This window comes from Pan paniscus, chromosome X (genome assembly GCF_029289425.2).
Source record: "Pan paniscus chromosome X, NHGRI_mPanPan1-v2.0_pri, whole genome shotgun sequence".
In the NCBI taxonomy this organism is placed as follows: domain Eukaryota; kingdom Metazoa; phylum Chordata; class Mammalia; order Primates; family Hominidae; genus Pan; species Pan paniscus.
The window spans coordinates 34,085,673-34,110,626 of NC_073272.2; the positions used below are offsets into that span (position 1 = coordinate 34,085,673).

The following is a 24,954-nucleotide window of genomic DNA, read 5'->3' on the forward strand; positions in this document are numbered from 1 at the left end:
TATTGATGCAAAATTGATGCAGAGTGAACAGGCAACCTACAAAATGGGAGAAAATTTTCGCAACCTACTCATCTGACAAAGGGCTAATATCCAGAATCTACAATGAACTCAAACAAATGTACAAGAAAAAAACAAACAACCCCATCAAAACGTGGGTGAAGGACATGAACAGACACTTCTCAAAAGAAGACATTTATGCAGCCAAAAAAACACATGAAAAAATGCTCACCATCACTGGCCATCAGAGAAATGCAAATCAAAATGGATTAAAGACTAAAATCTAAGACCTCAAACTATGAAACTACTACAAGGAAACACTGGAGAAACTCTCCAGGATATTTGTCTGGGTAAAACAAATTTTGAGTAATATCCTATAAGCAGAGGCAACAAAAGCAAAAATAGACAGATGGGATCACATCAAGTTAAAAAGCTCCTCCGCAGTGAAACAATCAAAAAAGTGAAGAGACAACCAACAGAAAGGGAGAAAATATTTGCAAATTACCCATCTCACAAGGGATTAATAACCAGAATATATAAGGAGTTAAAACAACTCTATAGGAAAAAGTCTAATAATTAGATCAGAAAATAGACAAAAGATTCGAATAGGCATTTCTCAAAAGAAGACATACCAACGGCAAACAGATGTATCAAAATATGCTCAGCATCACTAATCATCAGAGAAATGCAAAGCAAAACTACAATGGGATATTCTCTCACCCAAATTAAAATGACATATCCAAAAGACAGGCAATTACAAATGCTGGAGAGAGTGTGAAGAAAAGGGGACTCCTGTACACTGTTGGTAGGAATGTAAATTAGTACAACCAAAATGGAGAATAGTTTGGAGGTTCCTCAAAAACTAAAAACAGGGCTACCATATGATCCAGCAATCCCACTGCTGGGTATATATCCAAAAGAAAGCAAATCAGTATATCAAAGAGATATCTGTAGTCCCATGTTTTTTGAAGCACTGTTCATAATAGCCAAGATTTGGAAGCAAACTAAGCGTCCATCAACAGATGAATGGACAAAGAAAATGTGATACATATACATAATAGAGTACTATTCAGCCATAAAAAGAATGAGATCCTGTCATTTGCAACATCATGGATGGAACTGGAGGTCATTGTTTTAAACAAAATAAGCCAGGCACAGAAAGACAAACATCACACGTTCTCACTTATTTGTGGGAGGTAAAAATCAAAACAATTGAACACATGGAGATAGAGAGTGGAAGGATGGTTACCAGAGGCTGTGAAGGGTAGGGAGGGGGTTCAGGGGGAGGTTGAAATGGTTAATTGGTACAAAAAATAGTTAGAAAGAATGAACACCACCTACTATTTGCTAGCACAACAGGGTGACTATAGTCAAAACAATTTAATTGTACATTTTTAAATAACTAAAAAAATACAATTTTACTGTTTGTAACACAAAGAATAATTGCTTGAGGGGATGAACATCCCATTTTCCATGATACTTGCATGCCTATATCAAAACATCTCATGTACCCCATATATATATGTACCCCACATATATACACATATATATGTACCCCACATATATACACATATATATGTGTACCCCATATATATGTACCCCACATATATATGTACCCCATATATATGTACCCCACATATATACACTATGTGTGTATATACATAGTAAATATATTTATATGTAGTATATGTTTATATATAGTATATATTTATATATGTGTGTTTATATATACAGTATATATATATATATATATATATACTGTGTACCCACAAACGTTAAAAATAACATTTAAAGATAAAAAATTTTGAAAAGTGGAACATAAATAGAAATTTGTACTTCTCCGTCTGTCTACTGTATCTTCTTCTGCATTGTCCCCATGACTGAATCCACGGGATTCCTTTCTTCCAGTCAGTAAAACAGTGGCCATGGAATAGGATATGAACAATTTTCTTAAGTTCAGGACTTGCTTATTTTTTACCCCTTACTTCCTAATTCTACCAAGCTCAGAAACCAACAGTAAGTATTTTGTATTGGCACATATACCTATACCTGGGTTGTGGAATGAAGATCCAGTCTTGCATAAAAATCTTCAAATATGGTAGAGATTAATTCTAAGACTGCAGTGATAATCCTTCCTGAGTTGTCAGCATCCTGTATGTGCTTATCATGTATCTTCCCAACTACATATGGCATTGTGACAAATAGAAGAGGCTGCTAATGCTGCTATAGCTGAATGTCTCATTTAGGAACAAACAATTCTGGAAAAGCTCCCAGATTATGCAACTGTCCCTCTAGCTTCCACTTTAAAAGATAAAATTCTATAGTGATAACGTGAGGATTAGTATAGTATTCTTTCCTTATATGGGTAATGTGAGGTTATTTCCTTACCTTGACATGAAAGAAAAATATTTATTGAATGTCTCAGTAGAAAGATTACAACTGAGATAGCAAATTCTTATCAGAAACTTACATTAGGAATGGGCTTGCAGAATTGCATGCTCATTCCCTACTGTCTGAATACAGAGATGATTAGGGACTTTCTCTTCGAATCTGATTTATTTGGTTTCTACTCCTGTTTTCTCTCCTTTCGTTTCTTTCATTGTCTCATTTTTCTTCATGTAGCACAAATGGCAGCCAGAGCCTGTGAGTGCTTTAATGCTGCAGGCTTACTGCTATGAGAACTGAACAATGGAGAAATCCCTGGGGAAGCAGCTTCCAACTGTCCCACCCTCAGCATCCTAATGACCTGTGGAACTGTGGTTCCAGAATGGTGGTGATAAATTTGGAAAATACTTTCTCTAAAGCAGTAGTGCCCAAATATTTATCTGACAGGCTGTACTGGGCAATTACAAAATGTTCAGGGGTCCATGGTGAAATGCCAAAAATAGAACAATGCGGTATGCTTTTCCTAAAGCTACACCTTCTTTATTAAAACAATTATGATTTATGTCCCTCCTGTACTTAAAGTATATATTTATTATTTTTAAAATATAAGTATAAATTTTAGTTCAGTCCAGCATTCACACAGAAATGTGTACACATCACAATGTATGGTTCCATAAACTTCCCTAAAGGAAACACATCAATGCAAGCAGCATCCAGATCAAGAAACGAAACATTACCCAGTCCCTAGAAGCCTGCTTCAGCCCTTGTTAATCACAACTCACAAAGGTAACTCCTATCTGACCTCTAAACTCCAAAGTGCCTAATTTTTTAGTTTCATATAATAGATTCATACAGCAAGTGTTCTCTTATTTCTGACTTTGTACAACACTGTGTTCATATTTTATTTTTCAACATTTCATTTATTTTATGAAATATTATTAATAAGAACATTTGATTAATTAAATGCCCTTATACTGCTTTCTCTAATTTTTTTAGAGGTTTCTTTTTTGCTATAGAAATGTAATAATATAGAAATAAATACTGTTAGTCTCATGTCTATTTTACATCATATCTAAAGCTCAGAACCATCTTGAATTTAACTACTTATATGGGTGGGTAATTCAACCTAACATATCTGACTAAGTAGAATTCCAAGAAGGAAATACTGATTTTAAAACATTACTTTCTTGATGTTTGACAGGGACCTTGCTGTTACACAATAATGCCATCTTATGGCTGTACAGCAATTTGTAGTCTAGAAACTGCTTTCATTTTGATGATATCATTTGAACTGTTCTATCCTCTTAGTCTTTGGGAAGTCATTTTCTAAAAGTGGGAAACATTCACTAATGGCTTACAGGATAGTAAAGATGGTATCAGAAAGAAACTAACGACACCAGAGTATAGCATCTGACATTTAGTAGGCCCTTCTTAAGTGTTCATTGAAAGAAGAAAAGAGCTTTGTTTCTCTAATCCCAGATAGATCTTATGTAAATTCTTTGTTTTTACATGTTTCCTATAGGTATATTTTATAAGCAGTTAGTTACCCACCCAAAAATCAATGAAAACTGAATTTAGCAGTAATATTAATTTCCCAAAAAGTTAACTAGTAATCTTACATATAGGCATATCTATCCATACGTTCATGGTGCTTGTGGATTTACTGTTGACTGTGTTGACTGTTTGTGAACAATCAGAATGTCCGTGAAAATAAGGCTTTTAATACTTTGATGATGTGTAACTTGTTGAGATACATGTTGAAATTCTATTTGCTGAAAGACAATGTATGGAAGCAGGTATGTTAGATAATGAATGAGCAGTCATAAATTAGTCTGGCTTTTTAAATATCTTCCTGTTCTCATCTAAAGAGTAATGTCTGTTTTACTTTATGACATTTAATAGAGATGACTGAACGAGAAATACGCAGATGTACTATTTAGTATGTGCTTAGGCAAGTCACATAACATCTTTGAAAGATAGTTTTCTCCCTTATAAAATAATGAAGCAGGGCAAAACCACTAAGGCATTTTCTAGCTGTAAAACAATCCTGTTATAAATTATTAACTATCTCTAATAATTTGAATTATGGTTCAGCAAATATTAACATCTCTCCCCCCTTCCACTGTAGGAAGAGTCTACTTTCTCATTCTATTGACATCAGATTTGGCAACGTAATTTGCTTTGGCCAATCAAATGTCAGTGAACTTCACAGGAGCAGAGGCCATGAGTGTTCTTGGGAGGTTTAGGTTTATACTTTGGTGACTGGTCATGAAAACATGTCACTGACCCTTCATCTTAGGTCCAGAGCAAAGACATATATAGCAGACCTTAACCCAACATGCATCATGGAACCTAGCTCTACTAACCCACATCTTGAAGCAGAGCTTCCCGGCCAAGCCCAGCTGAGTCAGTCAAGGTACAAGTAACCTAAACAGCCAGAAATGCCTGTTGTTTTCAGTCAGCAAGTTCTAGGGTGATATGTGTCACAGCATTATTGCGGTCATAGCTAATATTACCATACATGTACCATTTAAGAAAAATACCAATATAGCCCTTCTTACTAGCTCAAATTTATTTTGATTTAACCCAAGTTGGCTTACTAAAAAATTCAGCAGATTTTTGTTGAGAACACCACATGAAGGCTATACTGAACATTTGTGTATTCAGGAATGCATAGCTTCTAAATCTCTCCAAGGATTCAAGAATCTACCATTGTATGGGACTCAGTAGGACACGAGGCGTTGACTGCCACTACAATGAAGAACAAATTCAGCTATTTATTTTCCCTGGTCTCTGGCAATAAGAACCTAGTTCTGTGGCCTAAACCTGTATTATAACAGCAGTCATCAATTTATGGCCAATCAGCAATTCCAGCCTGCCATCTGCCTTGGTAAATAAAGTTTTATTTGAACACAACATGTCCATCCATTTATATATTATATATGGTTTTTTTCACCCTAAAACAGCAGAGTTGAGTAGTTGTGACAGAGACTACATGACCTGCAGGGACAAAAATATCAACTAACTGCCCCTTTACAGAAAAAAAAATCCATCCTCTGACTATCAGATACTTCTGCCAGAGACCCTAGTTGTAGAATGAGTGACACACAACAAGAATAAATAATTTAGATACTTTTTTTTTGCAGTGACGATAGCAAGCAATGTCCAGTGCAATGGTGCTCCTGGTAAAGCAATGGACTCTGCCATGACAGCAAAATAATTCAGATTTACCTCATAGCTTGATAGTAGATATATTCTGGATGCCTAGCCTGCTCTTCCTTTATAGTTTCTGCCCATTGTTAAACCTAGCTCTCAGGCTTTCCTATTGATTCCATGAGGTATCTGATACCCTTCTAGTAATTTATATAATTCTACCTAAAGTAACTAGAGTCACTTTCTGTTAGTTGTAACTCAGAACCTTGAATGGTCTATAGACCTTGACTTATTCCTAATTCTTAGTAAGATAGTTTCATTCCATTCCCCAGGGATCTTGTTCTTGCCCTCTTGTACAGCTCCAGTCTATCAACCCTTATTTTACTGGCTGGTTGTCCCTTTTCTCTCCAAGACTGTGAAGCTCTTCAAAGCAGGGACTGAGTCTAATTCTTCTCTCTGTAGTTCTCAGGGAAATTTGAAAGCATGTAAGAATGAATTAACAGATGTCATGACTATCAGAACCATAAGATCACCATTTTCATCATCAAAATTGCCAACCTTAACTGAGCCATTATCGTGTTTAAGCAATCCACTAAGCTCCCCACATATATTGTGTCAGATAATCCTCATAACAACCCTGTGACATAGACACTATTCTTATCCTATTTTATACATAAGAAACATATGGAGCAGAAGATTTAAGAGACTTGCTCAAGGGCACATAGATAGCAGCAAGGCCAGAATTCCAAAACGGGTTGGAACTGTAGAGCCTGTGCTTATAAGCAATTACTTAAAACAGTTTGTATCTGAGATGGTACTAAAAGTCATAGGAAATTTAACAGCTCCTGACCAATTCCTATAGAATGTCAATGGAAGTACAATTTCAACCTCTGGATAAGGACAGGGTGGATCTATTGGGGTTAGAGAAACTCTATCCTTTGTCAAAACCAGAAAAGTCCTCAGAGTTGGAGTGAGATTTCAGCGACCCTCTCTGTGGAATGGCATTAGTGTTTCTGTTTAAGTCTAGGGTGAAGGTAAACTGAAAGGGAAATGTCCATATGACCCAGTGAGAAGGGAATAACTGGATCATTTGCCAAAAATTACTTATGAGTAAAGTGGAGGAGAAACCTCAAAAAGCAGAAAGCGTTATTTCTACTTTAGTGCAAAACTGGTAGGTGTATATAGAAGCACAGTAATCACTGGCTATCCAAGAAACCTCAACCGTCCTTAGGGGATGGTGTGGGTGGCCTAGAATGCTTGGAGAAAACACTGACTATAAGAAGACAAACCAGAGGGGGAAGAACTTCCCAAGAGTGGAATGAACATCCCAAAAGATGGTAATGAAACTGACATCATTGGAGTAGCCTGCAGAGCCTCATAATGACTCAATGTGAAATGCTGGGAGAAAGTACACCATGGTGGCGATATAAGTTTATTCAAATATTTTTGTTAATTTATTTTAGAGAGAGTCTGTTACTCAGGCTGGAGTACAGTGGCACAATCATGGCTCGTGGCAGCCTTGAATTCCTGGGCTCAAGTGACCCTCCTGCCTCAGCCTCCCAAAGCACTGGGATTACAGGCATGAGCCACCATTTTGTAAGTTTAAGTTTGTATTTGTAGCATATACACAGAGTGGCTGAGTTTCTTTGCCTTTATCAAGCCTGGCTTTGGATACTGTGGGACCAGCTATTTTCAAGGAAGTTGAGATAAATCTGTTTTTTTGTTTTGTTTTGTTTGAGACGGAGCCTTGCTCTGTCACCCAGGCTGGAATGCAGTGGTGGATTTGGGCTCACTGCAGCCTCTGCCTCCTGGGTTCAAGGGATTCTCCTGCCTCAGCCTCCCAAGTAGCTGGGACTACAAGCGCATGCCACCACGCACAGGTCATTTTTGTATTTTTAATGGAGACAAGGTTTCACCATGTTGGCCAGGCTTGTCTCGGACTCCTGACCTCAAATGATGTGCCCGCCTTGGACTCCCAAAGTGCTGGGATTACAGACATGAGCCACCGCACCTGCCCTGGAAGGTGCAGTGAGATAAATCTGGTAGACTATCCAAAGGGGAAATATTCTCAGGTTTCTGAGAGGAGGCTTGAGTCCAGACACATTGAACACCCACTTTGTGCTCAGCACTATATCAGTCCTGAGCATATAACACAAATAAAACATAGCCCTTTTCTATAAGGAGCTTGTGTGGGAGGCAGAAAAGTAAACAAACTGATTACTATGTGTTAGGTTTTAGGAGCAGGCACATCAGATCATATATTCTACAGGGTAGCCACCAAGTCTGGAAAATTTACAAATACATAAATGATTTATTGATATTAAATTACACTAAATGATGAAACAATATCCAAGTTTCCAGATGTTAGGAGCAACTAATAGTTTTAGGATTTCTAGAAAAAGACAACATCTGAAGTGAGACCTGAAGAACAGGCAGGTCAGAGGGAGCACAAAACACTCGGGCATCTGCAAATTGATTTAATATGGCTAGAACATAATTGGAGGGGCTTACTATAGGGCAGGCACGAAGAAATAAACAGTGAGGCTGACCAGATAATTTTGCACAATTAAGGAGTCAGGGTTTCATTCTCAAGGGAATGAGATTATAGTACCAAAGCTCTTACACTTTAGAAAAATGATGGCCACTGAAAGATCATTGAGAACAAAGTGGAGATAATCACTTGAGACAACTGAGATTAATGCTAGAAATCTCTCTTTAGGTGCCTGATGTAATAAACCAAGAACTAAAATAGGAGTAAAGATGGTTAGAAATGGACAGATGTAAGAGATACCACGGAGGTTCCCTATAATTATTAGACGAATGATTTGATTTCCTCTGAGAATAATTAAGAAGCCTACCTTGAGGATAAAGACTTCTGAAATGAATCACTTTAAGCTGTTAGAGAACTTTATTACTTTTAATCTAAAAATGTAAAAGAAAGAGTAATCCACTTCTTGTGGTGTGAAGCTAAATAATGTGATTGAATTTCTGCCCCCCCCCCAATTAAGTCAACAGCTAAATATTTCAATTAAGATAAAAAGAAACATGATTTTAAATCAACTTAACAAATTCCCCATGGCAAAAAAAATGTGGGGGAGGGTAATGCAAAGTGTAAAGTGTCACCCTCCAAAATATAAACAAATGAAAATCAATTTTTTATTGATAGGTAGTATTTTAAATATGTTAATCTAATTATCAAACTCCTATAAATTTGTAGATACAGATTTGACTAAAGATAAATATGTTATATCGAACAACTGTTTATAGCACCTCAATGCCCCAATCTGATTTACGATTACCTGAAATTTTAGAAGATATAATGCTTCAACATAACGCTAAATTTAATACTGAATAATTTCTACAGTTCAGCTCATTTGTCTGAATTGTTCATCATTATTTGTTCTCATTTTACTTACCATTTTTCAATGAGAGTGATACTTCTTTTTCCCTGTCTTTTTTCCATGGAGGGTACTGAAATAAATTCTACAGTTCCCTGAAAACAAATCATTTCTGCAAGTATCAAGAAAAATATATGTGTTACCTACCCTTGTCGGTCCTTGTACATTTTGTTAACTTTTTCCCATTGGAAATCAAGCTGGGAGAGAGCTTCCTGTAGCTTCACCCTTTCCACAGGCGTTGCACTTTGCAATGCTGCTGTCTTCTTGCTATGAATAATGTCAATCCGACCTGAGCTTTGTTGTAGACTATCTTTTATATTCTGTAATATAAAAATTTTAAAACAAGTAAAAAATGAATTAGCTGTCTATAGAAAGAGAAAAATATATATATACAAATCCCAAAGGTAGCAAATGGTGTTGCAATTCTTAATTATTGACTTTTTAAAGTTAATAACCATGAAGTCCAGTGACTTTGACATGTTCAGATTCAATAGGTAAATCACAGACCTCATTCTAAGAGAGTGGATCGCTCCCTACATCTTAAAACTGCCTTCATTTGGCTTCTGTATCCTGACCTCTTCTGGTTTCCTTTGCTGGATCCTTCTCATCCTGATCTTAATATTAGAGTGCTCTGACTCAGTATTTGCACTTCTTTTCTTCTCTGTCCATAATCCATCCCATTTGTTCTCATAATTTTAAATATCCTATATAAGACAATGACACCCAAATGTGTATCTCAAGCCCGGACATCTCCTCCGAACTCCAGTCTAACAAATGCTAATTTCTCAACACTTGGAGGTCTCACGAGACTTTCAAACTTAATATGACGCAAACAAAATTCTGAACTGCATTTCCTAATCCTTCTCCTCCCACAGATTCCCTCATTTCAGTAAATGGCAATTACTGATTTCAATTGAATTATAGTAATTCAATTAACAATTACTCAGATTGACAACTTTGGAGCCATCCTTAATTTTTTCAGTCTCCAGTATTCAAATTATTGGGCAACTGTTTTGGCTTGACTTTCAGGACATATCCAGAATTTGACTGCTTCTCACTACCTTTCTTGCTACAGATCTGATAGAAGCTATTATTGTCTCTCATCTGGGTTATAGAACTACCTATCTAAATGGTCCTCTTGCTTCTTTCCCCCCTACTGGATAATTCTCCACACAAGAGCCGAAAAGATTCTTTTAAAACATAATTGGGATCATATCACTCCTCTGCTCAAAATCTTCTGGTGGCTCTTCATCACAGAGTTCAATCACAGCCAATTTCAACAGCCTACATGAAAAATAATTATTCTTGCTACACTTTATACAAATAATCAGGCCAAGTATAATACAGCAAATCAGTCCTATGATGATCCGTCTTTAGTAAAAATGGGAGACTGGAGAGAGAAAAAAATTATGTTTTAAGAACTATGGTACACCTGTTATTAGTCTCGTCAGCTGTTTTTGAGTTTTTTCCTGCAATATAGACTGATCCTGCTTATTCCTGTGAACCTGTCAGTGATCTCTGACTGCACCTCAGAAGAAACAAGAAGGATGGGTAATACAAAAACCGGGATCAGTATTCTAATTCTGGACATGTATTGGAATCAGCTAGCAACCCCACATCACTTTGGTTCCAACAGCCGCCCAGTTCACGGAAAGCCTTCTAATTTAGTTTACTTGGGATAATTTTACTTATTTTGTTTTACTGTTGTGGAATATATTTGCTGTTGTACTTTTTGTATAGGAATGCAGAATAAGCTTACTCAATGTTTTCTTAGATTGAAAACTTACTAATCTTCCAGATATCAGCATTTATCCGTTATGAATGGCCCTCACCAAGCTGATGCTTGCTGACTGAGCTCCTCTCTACCCTGAATACAAGAGACCCTAATAGTTAGGCAGAAATATCATCACCCATATTCAGCCTGAAGAAGTTACAGAAGATGTATTACCCTTCTACTACTTAATCCTAAGGGTACCTCTACTACCCTTAGGATTAAGGGTTCCCTTGTAAAAGAAAGAGGGGAAATATGTCAGAGGCATTCGAACTAGAACAACTCCATCTTGAATAGGCGCTGGGTAAAATAAGGCTGAGACCTACTGGGCTGCATTCCCAGGAGGTTGGGCATTCAAAGTCACAGGATGAGATAAGAGGCCAGAACAAGATACGGGTCACAAAGACCTTGCTGATAAAGCAGGTTGCTGTAAATAAGCTAGTCAAAACCCACCAAAACCAAGATGGCGAAAAAAGTGACCTCTGGTCCTTCTCACTGCTCATTATACACTAATTATAATGCATTAGCAGGCTAAAAGACACTCCTAGCAGTGCCATGACAGGTTACAAATGCATGGCAATGTCAAGAAGTTACCCAATATGGTCTAAAATGGGAGAAACCCTCAGTTCTAGGAATTGCTGACTGCTTTTCCCAGAAAACTCATGAATAATCCACCCCTTGTTTAGCATATAATCAAGAAATAACTACAAGTATCCTGAGTCAAGCAGCCCATGCCACTGCACTGCCTATGGAGTGGCCATTCTTTATTCCTTTACTTTCTTAAGAAACTTGCTTTTCCTTTTTTTAAAAAAGCATAATCCACTATGACCTATAAATCCCTACATGACTTGGTTGTATACTACCTACCATTCCAAGCTCATCTCTTCCCAGTCTCTTCATAGTCCACAACACTACACCCTCATTAGGTTTATTGCATTACTTGAGTATAACAACTACATTCTTGCTTCAAGATTTCTGCCCTTGCTGTTCTACCTGCCAAAAATACTTTTCCTAACCCACATTTCTATCAGTGGTTCCCTTACTTCTTTCTCATGTTAAAGGGGCCTTCTCTACTACTCTATTTTAAATAGCATCAGCAATCACTCTTTATTCCTGGCATTACTCTTCCCTTTTCTTTATAGTACTTATTACTAACATTAAAATATATATCAAGTAGCCTGTATATACCACTAGATTGAAATCTATGAGTACAGGAATGTTGTTATCCGTTGGGCTTCCAAAGCTCAAACCTGTGCTTGGCACATGATAGATGGCAAATGCTTTTTTGTTGAATAAATGAATAGATGGTCCCATAAATTTAATCCATAATGTTTTGTTTATATTCTATTTAACGGAAAAACCACAAACCACAAATGGGTTATATGGGAAGAAAGAAAAATCTAAACATATTTATTCTCAAATAAATTTGCTAAAAACTACATTCTGGCTATTCTTCCTAGTATGAATTTTGTTATTTTGATCATCTAAATTATACATAAGGTCCACTGAGCAAAATTTATTGAGTTCTTCCCATGTGTAAGGAGCAATATAGCAGAAACAAAGGTGGGTGAAACACAGTTTAGTTTGCTTTTAAGAAGTTTTAAGTGGGTTTTATTGTAGTAGTAAGAAAGGATATGGTTTGAAGAATTGAAGAAAAAAATCCAAGTATAGAAGCCTTAGCTAGATGAGAAGAAGGAAGAAATGAGTGTTCCAAGTGGTACCAAACATTTTCTAGAAGTTAGAGAAAAAATGTATCATATATTTGGTCATAGGCTCAGGAAAGAATTCACGAAGAAGGTGCAAATTGCAGTAGACATATCTGAGTAGTAGAAGTGGGAAGAACATTAGAGCTAGTAGGTAACACACACGCAAAGCTAGGTAACAAGCGCAGTCATATTTGGCTGCCTTTTCAGTAACATAGAAGCTTAGGGGAAGATGGGCCATGAAACAGAGGCTGAGGATGTTCAATAATGTGCTTTGAATCTCAACAGAAAATTCTGCCTGTACTTCAGTAGCTAATGGGGAACTATGATTTTTAAAAATTTATCATTATGTAAGATTTCAAATATATATGAAAGTAGGAAAATAATACAAATAGCTCCCATAACCCTATAATCCAGTGCCAACTGTTATGACTCCATGGACAATCCACCCACTCACCTCTTCAACTAGATTATTCTGAAACAAAATGATATATTATTTTATCCATAAATACTTCAGCATTTTTCTCTTGCTGAAATATTCTCTCATGAGAACTCTTTTTTCGGAAAGTACATATATAATACCATTAACACACCTACAGTCTTAACAAAAGTCCATTAATTGAATCAAGTATCTAGTTGCTATTCACATTTGAGCTGAAGTGGGAAGGAAGTTTAGGAAAACAGCTCAGCAGAATTCAGTGACTGTGTGTTGGGTGAAGAAGAGGAAGAACTTGAATGACTCTTAGGTATCTGGCCTGGGCATCCACATGATTTGTGGTGTCATTGGGTAACAGGATTTCAGACGGATGAAGAGGTTCCATGGTTACATGCTTGTGTATGTGTGCATAAGTGATCAGTTCAATTTTGGACATGGTCATTCTGAAAAGCCTTTGAGGCATCAAAATGTAGATGTTCCAGAGGCAGTTGAAATCAGATTTTGAGAAGAGGAGTAAGATGGCAGGGATTGCTGAGCCATACATATTTTCACATTTGGATACATGGACTAGACTTTCTGAGCAAAGAGTTGTGGTAACTGTCTTAAAGGATGACTGAATGGCAAGCGTACCTTGGAGTTTAGTGCATTGCTCTGGAGAGATTTAAAAACTTTTATCTCCAAGAGCCTTTTGATTACATTTCAACTTATATTCCAAAAATAATAGACCTAGATCATTGGTTTATAGCCCAGAGCAAAGTCTCTGTCTTTCTGTATGTCTGTCTCTCTCGCTTTCTCTCCTTCTGATACATCAGGTGCTCTATATAATCTCTGAGATCCACAATTCTGGGGTTTCTCTCCTGTACTACAACCCCTGCACTCACAGATAAACATCTTGCCCTGAGATGCTTGTGAGTAATTAATGATGTATTCTCTCATCCAGAGATCTTATGTTTCCTGACTAGATAAATATAAATTTTAACAAATATCAACAAAGGGAATATTCTTTTTTTTTTTTTTTTTTTTTTTTGAGATGGAGTCTAGCTCTGTCACCCAGGCTGGAGTGCAGTGGCGTGATCTAGGCTCACTGCAAGCTCCGCCTCCCGGGTTTACTTACACCATTCTCCTGCCTCAGCCTCCTCCCGAGTAGCTGGGACTACAGGCGCCCACCACCACGCCTGGCTAATTTTTTGTATTTTTAGTAGAGACGGGGTTTCGCCGTGTTAGCCAGGATGGTCTCGATCTCCTGACCTCGTGATCCACCCGCCTCAGCCTCCCAAAACAAAGGGAATATTCTTGCCTATTTTCAGTCAAAATTAGGAAGGATTTTAATCATTTGTAAGGTGGAGACTGGGTTAGATAGGGAGTCACTGCTGCTGATCGTACAGCTTTCCAGATGACGGGCTCTGAAGAAAACTTCACAATCAGAGAGGGAAACAGGAAAGAAGTTAACAATAAAACTTAGAGGGTTTTCTGCCTTATTCTAAGATTTCACGTTTGTGGTCCATGAGGACTTGCCTTGAGCACGAACTAAGCTGAAGAGGCAGGTGAGACTACAGATAATGTCAGTTGTAAAAGGTAAAAGCCAATGCTTACAATGGGAACCTTAAAAAAAGCAACTGTGTTCTCATGTCTTATATATCAGCTCAGCAACAGGATAAGATACAAGGGTTATGGGTGATGTGAGTGAATTTCAGAGAAAGAAGGTGTTTTTAAAATAAAATTTCAAGGCATTCTCTTCAAGTCTATGTACACCTTGTGATGGAAAGCTTTCATTATTTCTTTTGTTTCACACCTCAATTTAACTCTGTGGAAAAAGTACTTATCTGACAGGTCAGGTATTACCATACAAAAGAAAGAACAAGCCAACACAGAAACAATCTGAGTATTTACTTATCTGGAGGAATGCAGGTTAAAACTGTCTTTTAGCAACTTCACATAGAGAATTGATAGTCATTGGAATGTGTGTGATGTTGAATAAGACTAGGGATGGTCAGATTGCTCAGGAAAGGTGTTTAGAGTGAAAAGAGTGAGAAGAAAGGTAGCATAAAGATGAACCTCTGTGGAAAGCATGGGCAGAGGAAGGAGATGAGTATCCCTAAAGAATAATAGTCATCAGACCCAGGAAGAGAACCAGAAGGAGGGAGGGAGTTGTCAACAAGTCAGATGCAGCCAGGACCAGGAGGGAAAAGTCAACTTGGGCAATTTAGGAGGTCATTGGTGATCGTATTGAGAGCAACAACAGCATGTTGGAAGTGGAAAACATAAATGTAGGCAGACCAGACTGTCTTTTGCCGTCATCATCTTTCACTATAAAATAGAAAATAGCTTTGTATGACATTGCAGTATGCTGTATTTGACATCAGAGGCTTGCTTATTGAAGAAAAGTTTAATATTGATAAAAACAAAACTCATAATAAAACAGAAACTGTTGGATACTATGCTCACTGCCTGGGTGATGGGGTCATTCATATCCCAAATCTCAGCATCAAACAATATATCCATGTAACAAACCTGCACATGTATTCCTGAATCTAAAATATAGTTGAAATTATAATAAAAGAGATACAATGGATGTAATACCTATTATTAATGCCCTAAAAGCCATTGAACTCAAGCGTATCTCTAGTATTATTTCTTTACTTTTATTTACCTGGTAGAATTTTACTACCATCTTCTGATGGCTCCAAGCCTGGAGTCTTGGGTGGAATGTTTAGGGCTATTCCACTAGCCTGATTAGGTCAGGTACCAGAAACATGCAACAACGTATCTTCTTGGCTGCTTCTGTTAACTCGCCTGACCTGGGCAGCCTGATTTCACAAGTACTTGATTCAACTCTGAATTCTTTAAGTCACTGACTCCATCATTCTTGCTTGGCTGCCAGTCCAATGGCAAAGATCCATAACTCTGCCAAGTCCTCCACTTGATACCAAGACTCCAGCTGAATGAAAGGCTGATTACTTAAATTCACATTGGGCAACCAATCACGTTTGTTAGTACATAGCAGGCCCAAACCCTTTAAATGCATAGCTGTAAGCACCCATGGAGAAAAACATTCAAGGGAAGAGATAAAGGATCTTCCCCATCAGCATATAAAAGTTATCCAGTTATGGCTTTGATATGGTATGTGTGTGTTTGTGCGTATGTGTGTGCATGTATACTCTCTGAGGATTTGAGCTTGCAAAGCTTCCTGATTTTAATCTGAGTCTCTGGGGAGCTACCAATTCTTTGGAATGCTGTAGCATTGCTCAGCATCAAGTTATGAATGGTTTTAGCAATGCTGTACAGCATGTTACTAACGCGGGAAAACATTCTATCTTAAAGGAGAAAAGCAAAAAGCAAAAACTGGGGCAGGGGATGTCACACTCCCTGGATATCTAGATAATAGCTCCTTGGTGCATTCTCAGAGAATGCTGTCAAAATTGGCTGGAGTCCAGGAAATACATCCTTTTTAAAGTCCCTGCACATATTCGTGTCCTCAAGGCACTGCACACAGAAAAATAGTATGTGCACCAAAGAAAATGTTGTAGCACTTTCCATAGTTTAAAGTCAGAGATGAGATCTCTGATAGTATTTTACTATTTTAGTTTGTCTAGAAATAAGTGATCTTTATAGTTTCTGACCCTCTAAAAATGAAGCCATAGTCCCTTGTAGTTGCTATGGCGATATAAACATCCCTAGAATCACTATAGAATATAGCATTTCTATTTCTCTCCCTGAATAGTTCCTTATTTTATCTGAAAATATGATGTCAAAATGATAAAGTACCAACTTTTTAGTCAAATCCCTTCTTAATTTTGACATGCCCCTATGAATTGACCACTTCACTATTCCACTGAAATTCTGTAAGATGTTTATTTTTAGCCACTCTTTCTGCAAAAGGAAATTCTAAATATACACACAAATGAAATTTTAATTTCTGAAAGGCATCTGTACATGAATTTATACAACTCGAGTCCTTAATATTTTAAAATAGGATATTTGCATCTCTGATTCACAGTCTCCAATAAGTTAAAGAAGACCCTGATTATACACTGTGAATAGAGAAAAATTAGATAGCACAGTAACTTTTACAACTGGCAGATGAAATCCAGATACCTAAAGTAAGGAAAAGCAGAAATCTATAAGCCATGTGGCTTCAATTCATTTATTTGAAAAGCTTATTGTTTAAGTAAGTGTTTATTGATAACACAGACATAATATCAGCCTCAAATTTGAGATATGAAAATAAAGACTTTAAAATGTGAGTCTCTCCCTTAAGAAGATAATCGGTTTTTAAAGGAGACACATACAGAAATAATTTGAACATAAAAATGCTTTGTTTATTCAAGTGTTGTGGAGTATGTGTCTTTAACAGGATAAAAGGAGAAACCAGAGAATACAGAAAATTTATCTGGGAAACAAACAAGGGACCTATTTGCCAACTAATCAGTTTAAGATAAAGGTATGAAGCAACCCTTAACTATGCTCCATTCTTTACCATAAGGGATAGACTTCTACTGTTTAGTTTTTCTTCCATTTAACGTAAAGTGACAACTACTCCCTTGCTGTCAGAGATTTTCATTACAGAGCCTGCCTTTACAATCTAAATGGTAAACTTATGTGTATAAATGTCAAAGTAGATATTGCAGAACCTGAAGAGAACTAGAGTAGGGGAGAGTAATATCTGACAAATTGAACTTACTGTTAATCACTTTTGATGAAAGTAAACTTAAAATGATTTACTGAAGTTTTAAATATATTTTTGTACCTATAGCAAAGCTCGTTGCTTCCCGAATACTGTGAAAAGTGCCAAAGTTCTATTATTTAAAATAGCAGCCGGGCGCGGTGGCTCACGCCTGTAATCCCAGCACTTTGGGAGGCCGAGGTAGGTGGATCACTTTAGGACAGGAGTTCGAGACCAGCCTGACCAACATGTGAAACCCTGTCTCTACTAAAAATACAAACATTCACCAGGTGTGGCGGTGGGCGCCTGTAATCCCAGCTACTTGGGAGGCTAAGGTAGGAGAATCACTTGACCCCAGGAAGCGGAGGTTGCAGTGAGCCGAGACTGTGCCACCGCACTCCAGCCTGGGCAACAAGAGTGAAACTCTGTCTCAATAAACAATTAAACAAACAAACAAACATCACTTCCTCTGTCCCGTCTCTGTGGTCATTCAATTCAGCCATTTCTTCATCTTCAACATCCAATTACTAAATAAGGATGTCTATAATTTACAAGTGTCTTTGCTCCCTTATTTCATACCTAGAAATAAGCTCACATATACCTTCACAAATCTACAACTCTTTCCAAGATTTTAAATAATATGTCCACTGTGGGATGTATATACAAACATTAATTGGCTAATTTGTCTTCTGTTTAAAAGTTTTTCCTCAGTAATAAAATTTTACATCAGAAGTTGTGAGTGTTCTCTCAGTCAAAAATTTCAATTAGAAAAAAGTCTTCAAATGAAATAAAATTTCAAATGTATAAAAGCATAAGTTAAAATATAAGATAATATGAAATTGTTGTTTCAGTGCATTTTCCCCTGAAAATGACTTCAGTATTTCAATGATATTCTGGTTTGAAATATATTGAACTTTATTTTTTAAAAGAAGTGATAAAATTGCTTTCTAACGATTTCTCAGTTTTCATTTCTCTGAAGGACTAACATTAGCAGACAGCTGGAAGCACTTATAATTCACATTTTTAACCATATTTATTTCCTGAAGGAAATTCCTATTCATTTATTTAGTAATAGCTTCCCCATTTCATCTTTCCCTCCTTGGCAGGATTCAGTACAGTTAGGCACAGTTTTCATCATACAGACCTAGCCAAACTAGTTTTAACTAGTAATACTATCTTCTAGGTTTCTCTCTCTGTGTCTGACAGCTACATCTCTGTATTCATTCATTAACTCAAGAAATATTTGTTGAAAACCTACCATGAGACAGTCATATTTTATTTATTTATTTATTTATTTATTTATTTATTTATTTTGGAGACAGAGTCTCACTCTGTCACCCAGGCTGGAGTGCAGTGGCACAATCTCTGTTCACTGCAACCTCCGCCTCCCGGGTTCAAGCAATTCTCCTGCCTCAGTCTCCCGAGTAGCTTGGATTACAGGCGCCCGCCACCATGCCTGGCTAATTTTTTGTATTTTTAGTAGAGATCGGGTTCCACTACGTTGGCCAGGCTGGTATTGAACTCCTGACCCTGTGGTCACCCGCCTTGGCCTCCCAAAGTGCTGGGATTACAGGCGTGAGCCACCGCGCCCAGCCTGAGACAGTCATATATTATATCTTGGGTATATAGTAGTGATCCAGAAAGCAAAAGCCCCGCTCTCTGGAATCTCACCTTCTACAGGAGAATAAAGTAAACAAATAGAGAAATGACTAAACTATATACTCAGTTAGATAGTGGTTAAGTGCTGAGGAGCAAAACTAAAGCAGGGAAGGAAGAAATGAAGGATGAAGTGGGGGTCAGAATTTTAGGTAAGAGGGGTCAGGGAAGACCTTACCAAGAAGGCAGTTTTTAAGTAAAGATCTGAAGGAAATGCAGAAATTAACTATTTAAAGAAAAATCATGAGAATAATATTCCAGACAGGTAAAGCAAGTATAAGGGCCCTGACACTGGAATGTGCCTGGAGGAGTGGCCAAGGAACATGGAGGAAGTGATTATGGCTGGAGTGTATGAGCTAGTGACTACCAGAGAAATATCAGAGAATGGGGTGGGTAACCCATGAAGGTACTCATGAACATAAGGACTTCCCTGTTTACTTTGAGGGGTATGGGGAGCATTGGGGGTTTCGAACAGAAGCAGAAGGGGGGATATAATCTGACTTTCCATTTAAATAGGTATCTCTGGCTAGTATGTTGACAGTAGAGTCTACATGGGAGAAGGCAATGAGGGGGAAACTTGTTAAGAGACAACTGCAATCATCCATGCTGGAGATGATGGTGCTTTGGATCAGAGTGGAGACAGGGTTGAATTCCGGATACATTGTAAAGGCAGAATCCTTAGGATTTGGTGGCCAATTACATGTGTGTTGGTAGAGAAAGGCCTTAAGGATAACATGAAGAATTTTGGCACAGACAAGTGGAATAATGGAGTTGCCATTAACTATAATGTAGAAAATTGCAGGAGGATAAGGTTAGGGTATAAGATTTTGACATGCTAAATTTAAGATGTTTATTATACTTCTAAGTGAATATATAAAAGGCATATATATGTCATGATTCAGGAGAGAAATCTTGACTAGAGATATAAATTTGAGAGTCACTAGGGGTAATTTTTAATCTCTTCCAAACTTGCTCAGAAAATACTGGTGTTTTGATATATTCCCTTTCCAGACCTCTTTTCTTCCAAACCCAACCCTGTAGACAATCTTAGCCATTTCTATCACTTAAATAAAACTTTGACACAAAGGAATTTTATTTCCGGGAGGTGGGAAAGGGGATAAGAAAAATGTCAAGTTGGGAGCATAGATTCACTGCTGCTGGGGCCCAGCAGAGAAGGCACCCAGCAGGAGGAGGGAGTTAGCCCTTTGATGGTTGATTCTGCTTAAGGCTACATCAAGGTGTTTTGGGGATAACAGAAATAGAAGAAGCTAGAAGAAAGTACAGGGAAAAAATTTAAGTCTACAGGTTGGTAGACAGTCAGAGACTCTTGGTTCTGTTGCCATGGTGGGATTATATACACCTTCCAGAAAACCTTCCCTCAACCGATCAGAGTATTTATTTAACTAGATAGAAATATGTATCTGGAAATCCAGTCCACATTTTGCACTAACACAGGAAAATGGGTGATCTAGGATGTTGGGCATCTCCTGAGTGAACGTTAATAATGAGAGTCCTGGTACAGCTACTGAATCAAGGGTATGGTTTCTAAATTGGTCCAGCTATGCTAAACACAAATATCTCCTTACTTATTGTTTTATCTCTTTATTTTTTCTTGTGTCCAATTTATCCTGCCATTTTAAGGATTATCCCTGACCAAAATCCATCCATGATGACACATAGCTTTTTGGACACTTTCAAGTCCATCTTTTAGCCCATCTTTTTTCCAGGAAAAAAAAAGAAAAAACTGGATTCACAGTTTTTATCCAACTTGATTTCCTAGTGCTTTGCCAGAAGAGACACTTGAAAGGATAATCAAAGTGAATAACAAAGTGAAGGCTTAATCTCTTTGTTATTCTTCAGACACATCCTTCTGATACAATTTTTTTTTTACCCTTACTGACTTTGTATCTTTAACTTTGAAAACATTTTCTGCATCAAGAAACTGTATACTGTAGTGCTTAAGAGCAGAAACTCTGGAGCTTGAACATCCAGAGTGGGACTTCGACTACGATATTTAAAAATGATCTCACCTGAGCAAGTCACTTAACTGCTCAGGACCTTGGTTTCTCCATCTGAGTATGGGTATAATAATACAGCCTTCCTTGTAGGGCTGTTATGATGACCATACAAGTTACTCTAAGTGTTTAGAATGTGTCCTGGCACAAAAATAATAACTGTCAGCTATTACATTCAAGATTAGTCCAGATTCCAGTTATATTCACACCTCAAGCTAAGGATTCCTCCTCTATAAAATTCTTCCTAGTTTCTGCTTTTTGTGCTGCTTTCTTCTTTTCATGATTTCAGTTACACTCATGTCTTATATATTTTTGCTTGGATGATGTCCTTAATGTCTTTATTACTCTGTAACTTGTTTGTATAACTATAATATGTATATTCAATAATGTTATCAACTACCAGAGTACAAGGATTATTCCTTAATATTTCTTTCTTATCTTTAAGAATGTTAAGCATAGCACTTGTGGCATTAATAATTATCTGTTCACTTGAAGTAAAAAGTTGAGTTGAACTTGCTTATGAAAATCCAATTTGAATTCAATCATTGAACCTCTAAGATTTGTTACTCTGTTCAACCATTGTAGATAGGTATTCAGGTATGGTCAGACGTGAGCTATTCAGGTAATTCCTTGTTTATTCTACTTTACTTTTACAGGACATTAGCTGTTTTACAGTGGAATGGAAGTCCACATGCATTTCCTGGCTGAGTTTCCTTATGGTTTCCTCACAGCACATTAGATATCTGACAAAAACGTCCTTTATTCAGAATTACGTCTGCCCATTTCTCCAGATGGCACAGAGCATCAACAAGAACAAAAAGAACAACAAAAAAACCCTGCACTTTACTGATCCAAGTGTTTCTCAGATAAAATGATTCTAGTCCATCAGCACTAAGTAAATTGAAAACAATTTTACCAGTCCTTTTATGATACGTACATTTCGTGTTAAGTTGTACACATCGCCTAAATCATTTTACAGAAAATCCAAATAGAAAAATTGACTCACACGCATGGCAAAGGGGGTTTTATAGAAGTAAGTACTTTTCTCTTAGTTCAAAATATATGGCATTCTATGATCCCAAATTTCTTAGAGTCAGGATATGCTTCAGTGTTGTGTGACTCAGCAGAGGAGGGCCAGGTAGGTTTTATGGAGGAAAAATTCCAAAGCAATGCAACAATCCAAGAAAACCTCAAAAATTGATGATCACCAATGAATGGAATATGCTTTTTAAAAATTCATGTTATACTTTTTAATTCTATTTAAATATGCAATCATGAGCATCTTATTATTTTGATAAATGAAAATTTAGTATAAATGATTAAGCAACTTCATAGGTAGCTACCATACATGATAAAATATAATCAAACCTGCAAAAATTAATATTGATGACAGTAAACTATTTTGGTAAAACAGAAAACATATTTGGTAATATTATGCCCGTTTTATAGATAACTAATACTTCTGATGTTGGGGAAATGTGCTTTCCATCATATTGTTTTACACAGGGGACAGAAAAGCAAAATCGCTCTTTCATACAATTGTTCTGTACCCAAATGCATACATCTAAAAAAAAAAAAAGAAAGAAAAGAAATAAACAAAAGGCATGATATCGGAGCAGGAAGCTAACACTCTACTCTTCCTTTTTGGAAGCTCCATAGATTTCCTTATTGATAACACTCTTTAATCTTTTGCCTGTGGTTTGGCAAATTAAATTTGGGAATTGGTGTCTGTTAATCATACGTGATTTACAACAGAAAGTTCTTGTTTTTTGTCCCTCAGGATGTTTAATGATATATATTAATATTCAGAAATAAGCAGACTTGGGTACAAGTCATTGTATTAAACTATAAGATACTGCCAATATTTAAACCTTTTGAAAGACTTGACAATTCATAAGGTTCAATGGAATAGCATTATAATTTTAATATGTTCATGGTTACAAATTTAACCAGGAGAAAATAAATACAAACTAACTTTTTTAAATGGAAAAGGAAAGACAACAAAAAATAAACAACAAAAGCAAATTTCAAGACTCCAAAGCAAAAAAGAGAAAAAAACACTACTGATTAAATCATTCTTTGCTTAGAGTTTCAATATTTTTCAATAATTTTTGTCATGGTTCTGAACTCACAATTAGAACAATGGGTTTTAAGTTACTGAAATAGAAATGGAAAAAATAAATCAACACATTTCATAAAGAAACTAAAGCCCAAAATAAAACAACAATTAAAACCAAGCTAGAAAACAGCATCCTCTTCTTGGTAAAAGTTATGGTACACAGAATCTTGGAATAATTTCGAGTTGCATTTCTGCACCTCAAGATAAATATACAATAAAGTGAGTTATTTGTTTTATACCTTAAATAAATAGAAGAATAAAAAAATTACTCCTGAATAAGTAACAACTAGCCTTGGAAATACACATGGCCCCCGTCTTATAATGTTTCTACTTAGTGATTTTTCAACTTTAGGGTGGTGAGAAAGTGATATACATTCATTCGAAACCATACTTCAGTATCGTATTCAATAAATTGAATGAGATATTCAACACTTTACTATAAAATAGGTCTTGTGTTCTATGACTTCGCGCAACTGTAGGTTAACATAGGTGTTCAGAGCATGTTTAAGGTAAGCTAGGCTAAACCATGATATTTGGTGGGTTAAGTGTATTGAATGCATTTCCGCATACAAAATTCTCAACTTAACAATGGGTTTATCTGGATATAACCCCATCATAAGTCAAGGAACATCTGTACAATAGAAGAATATGATCAAAAGTTTGTAAGATCCTCTAAGGAAGATTTTGTCAAAAGCAAACGTGGTTTAACTTGTATGTATTCTCTTATTTTAAAGTTTTTTTAGCTTTAGAATATTTGCCAAATCTGGAAATAACTTTACGTATATTTTATGTGGTTAACATTTTATTTACAGTTTTTTAATATATAAATACGCAATTTTATAATGTTTAACACATTCTTAAAGGTAATTTGTTTTTAGGATACTTTACGTGGAAATTTATAACTTTCTTAGAATTTGGGATGTTTGATGAAGCAATATGCATTTTACAAACCTTGAAATTTATATAATTATACATTTTAACAGGAATTTTCCTACATAGTCGTACATGATTTCACTGTATCTTCACAACAGTACAGTTGAGTAGGCAGGGGCAGTTATTATCACTGATTTAATTTCAACGTTAAAAAACAGGCCTGAATATGTTATGTTACTTGCCCAAGGGTACAACTATCAACAATCAGGTTAAATCTTTCTAAGCTTTTTAGGTTCCAATACAGTACTTTGCTAAACTCTCTACTCTACTGCTTATCATAACCACATCATGAAAGCTCACTGATGTGGAAAAATGTTAGTAATGTTTTAATTATATGTGGGTTCCCTGTCACACATTTTCATAAATGATTGTTTTAGATTCAGTATACACAAACCTAGAACAATTTCTTCATGCTTATATGCATATAGATTTGTAGAATGCACATGTCTAGATGATTTAACTCAGTGAGTTAGGATACAATATAAAAAGAAGTAAATTTGGTTTTCTCTTTTAGTACCAGCACTTATCAACACTGCCCTGTCTTCTTCTATCTCAGAGTCCACACCTGCATGTATCAGACCATCACTCACTAATTCAACAGATGTACATTCAGTACCTTTAAGTGCTAGGTGCTGTTCTAGGAGTTCTAGATACAGTGGTGGAGGAAAAAAACAACAAACAAGATAATAATTTTTCTTCCTGGTGGCTGTGTGTATGTATCACCT

The 24,954-nt window shown here is 36.5% G+C and overlaps 1 protein-coding gene across 1 annotated transcript in view; it reads right to left on the reverse strand.

Moving 5' to 3' along the window:
* The window catches only part of DMD (dystrophin), a 2,218,635-nt gene that overhangs the window by 1,155,746 nt on the left and 1,037,935 nt on the right, over nt 1-24,954 (reverse strand). The window contains exon 43 of the mRNA XM_063601607.1: nt 9,081-9,253. Coding sequence (XP_063457677.1) covers nt 9,081-9,253 — 173 coding nt within the window. The remainder of the gene's footprint in view (nt 1-9,080; nt 9,254-24,954) is intronic.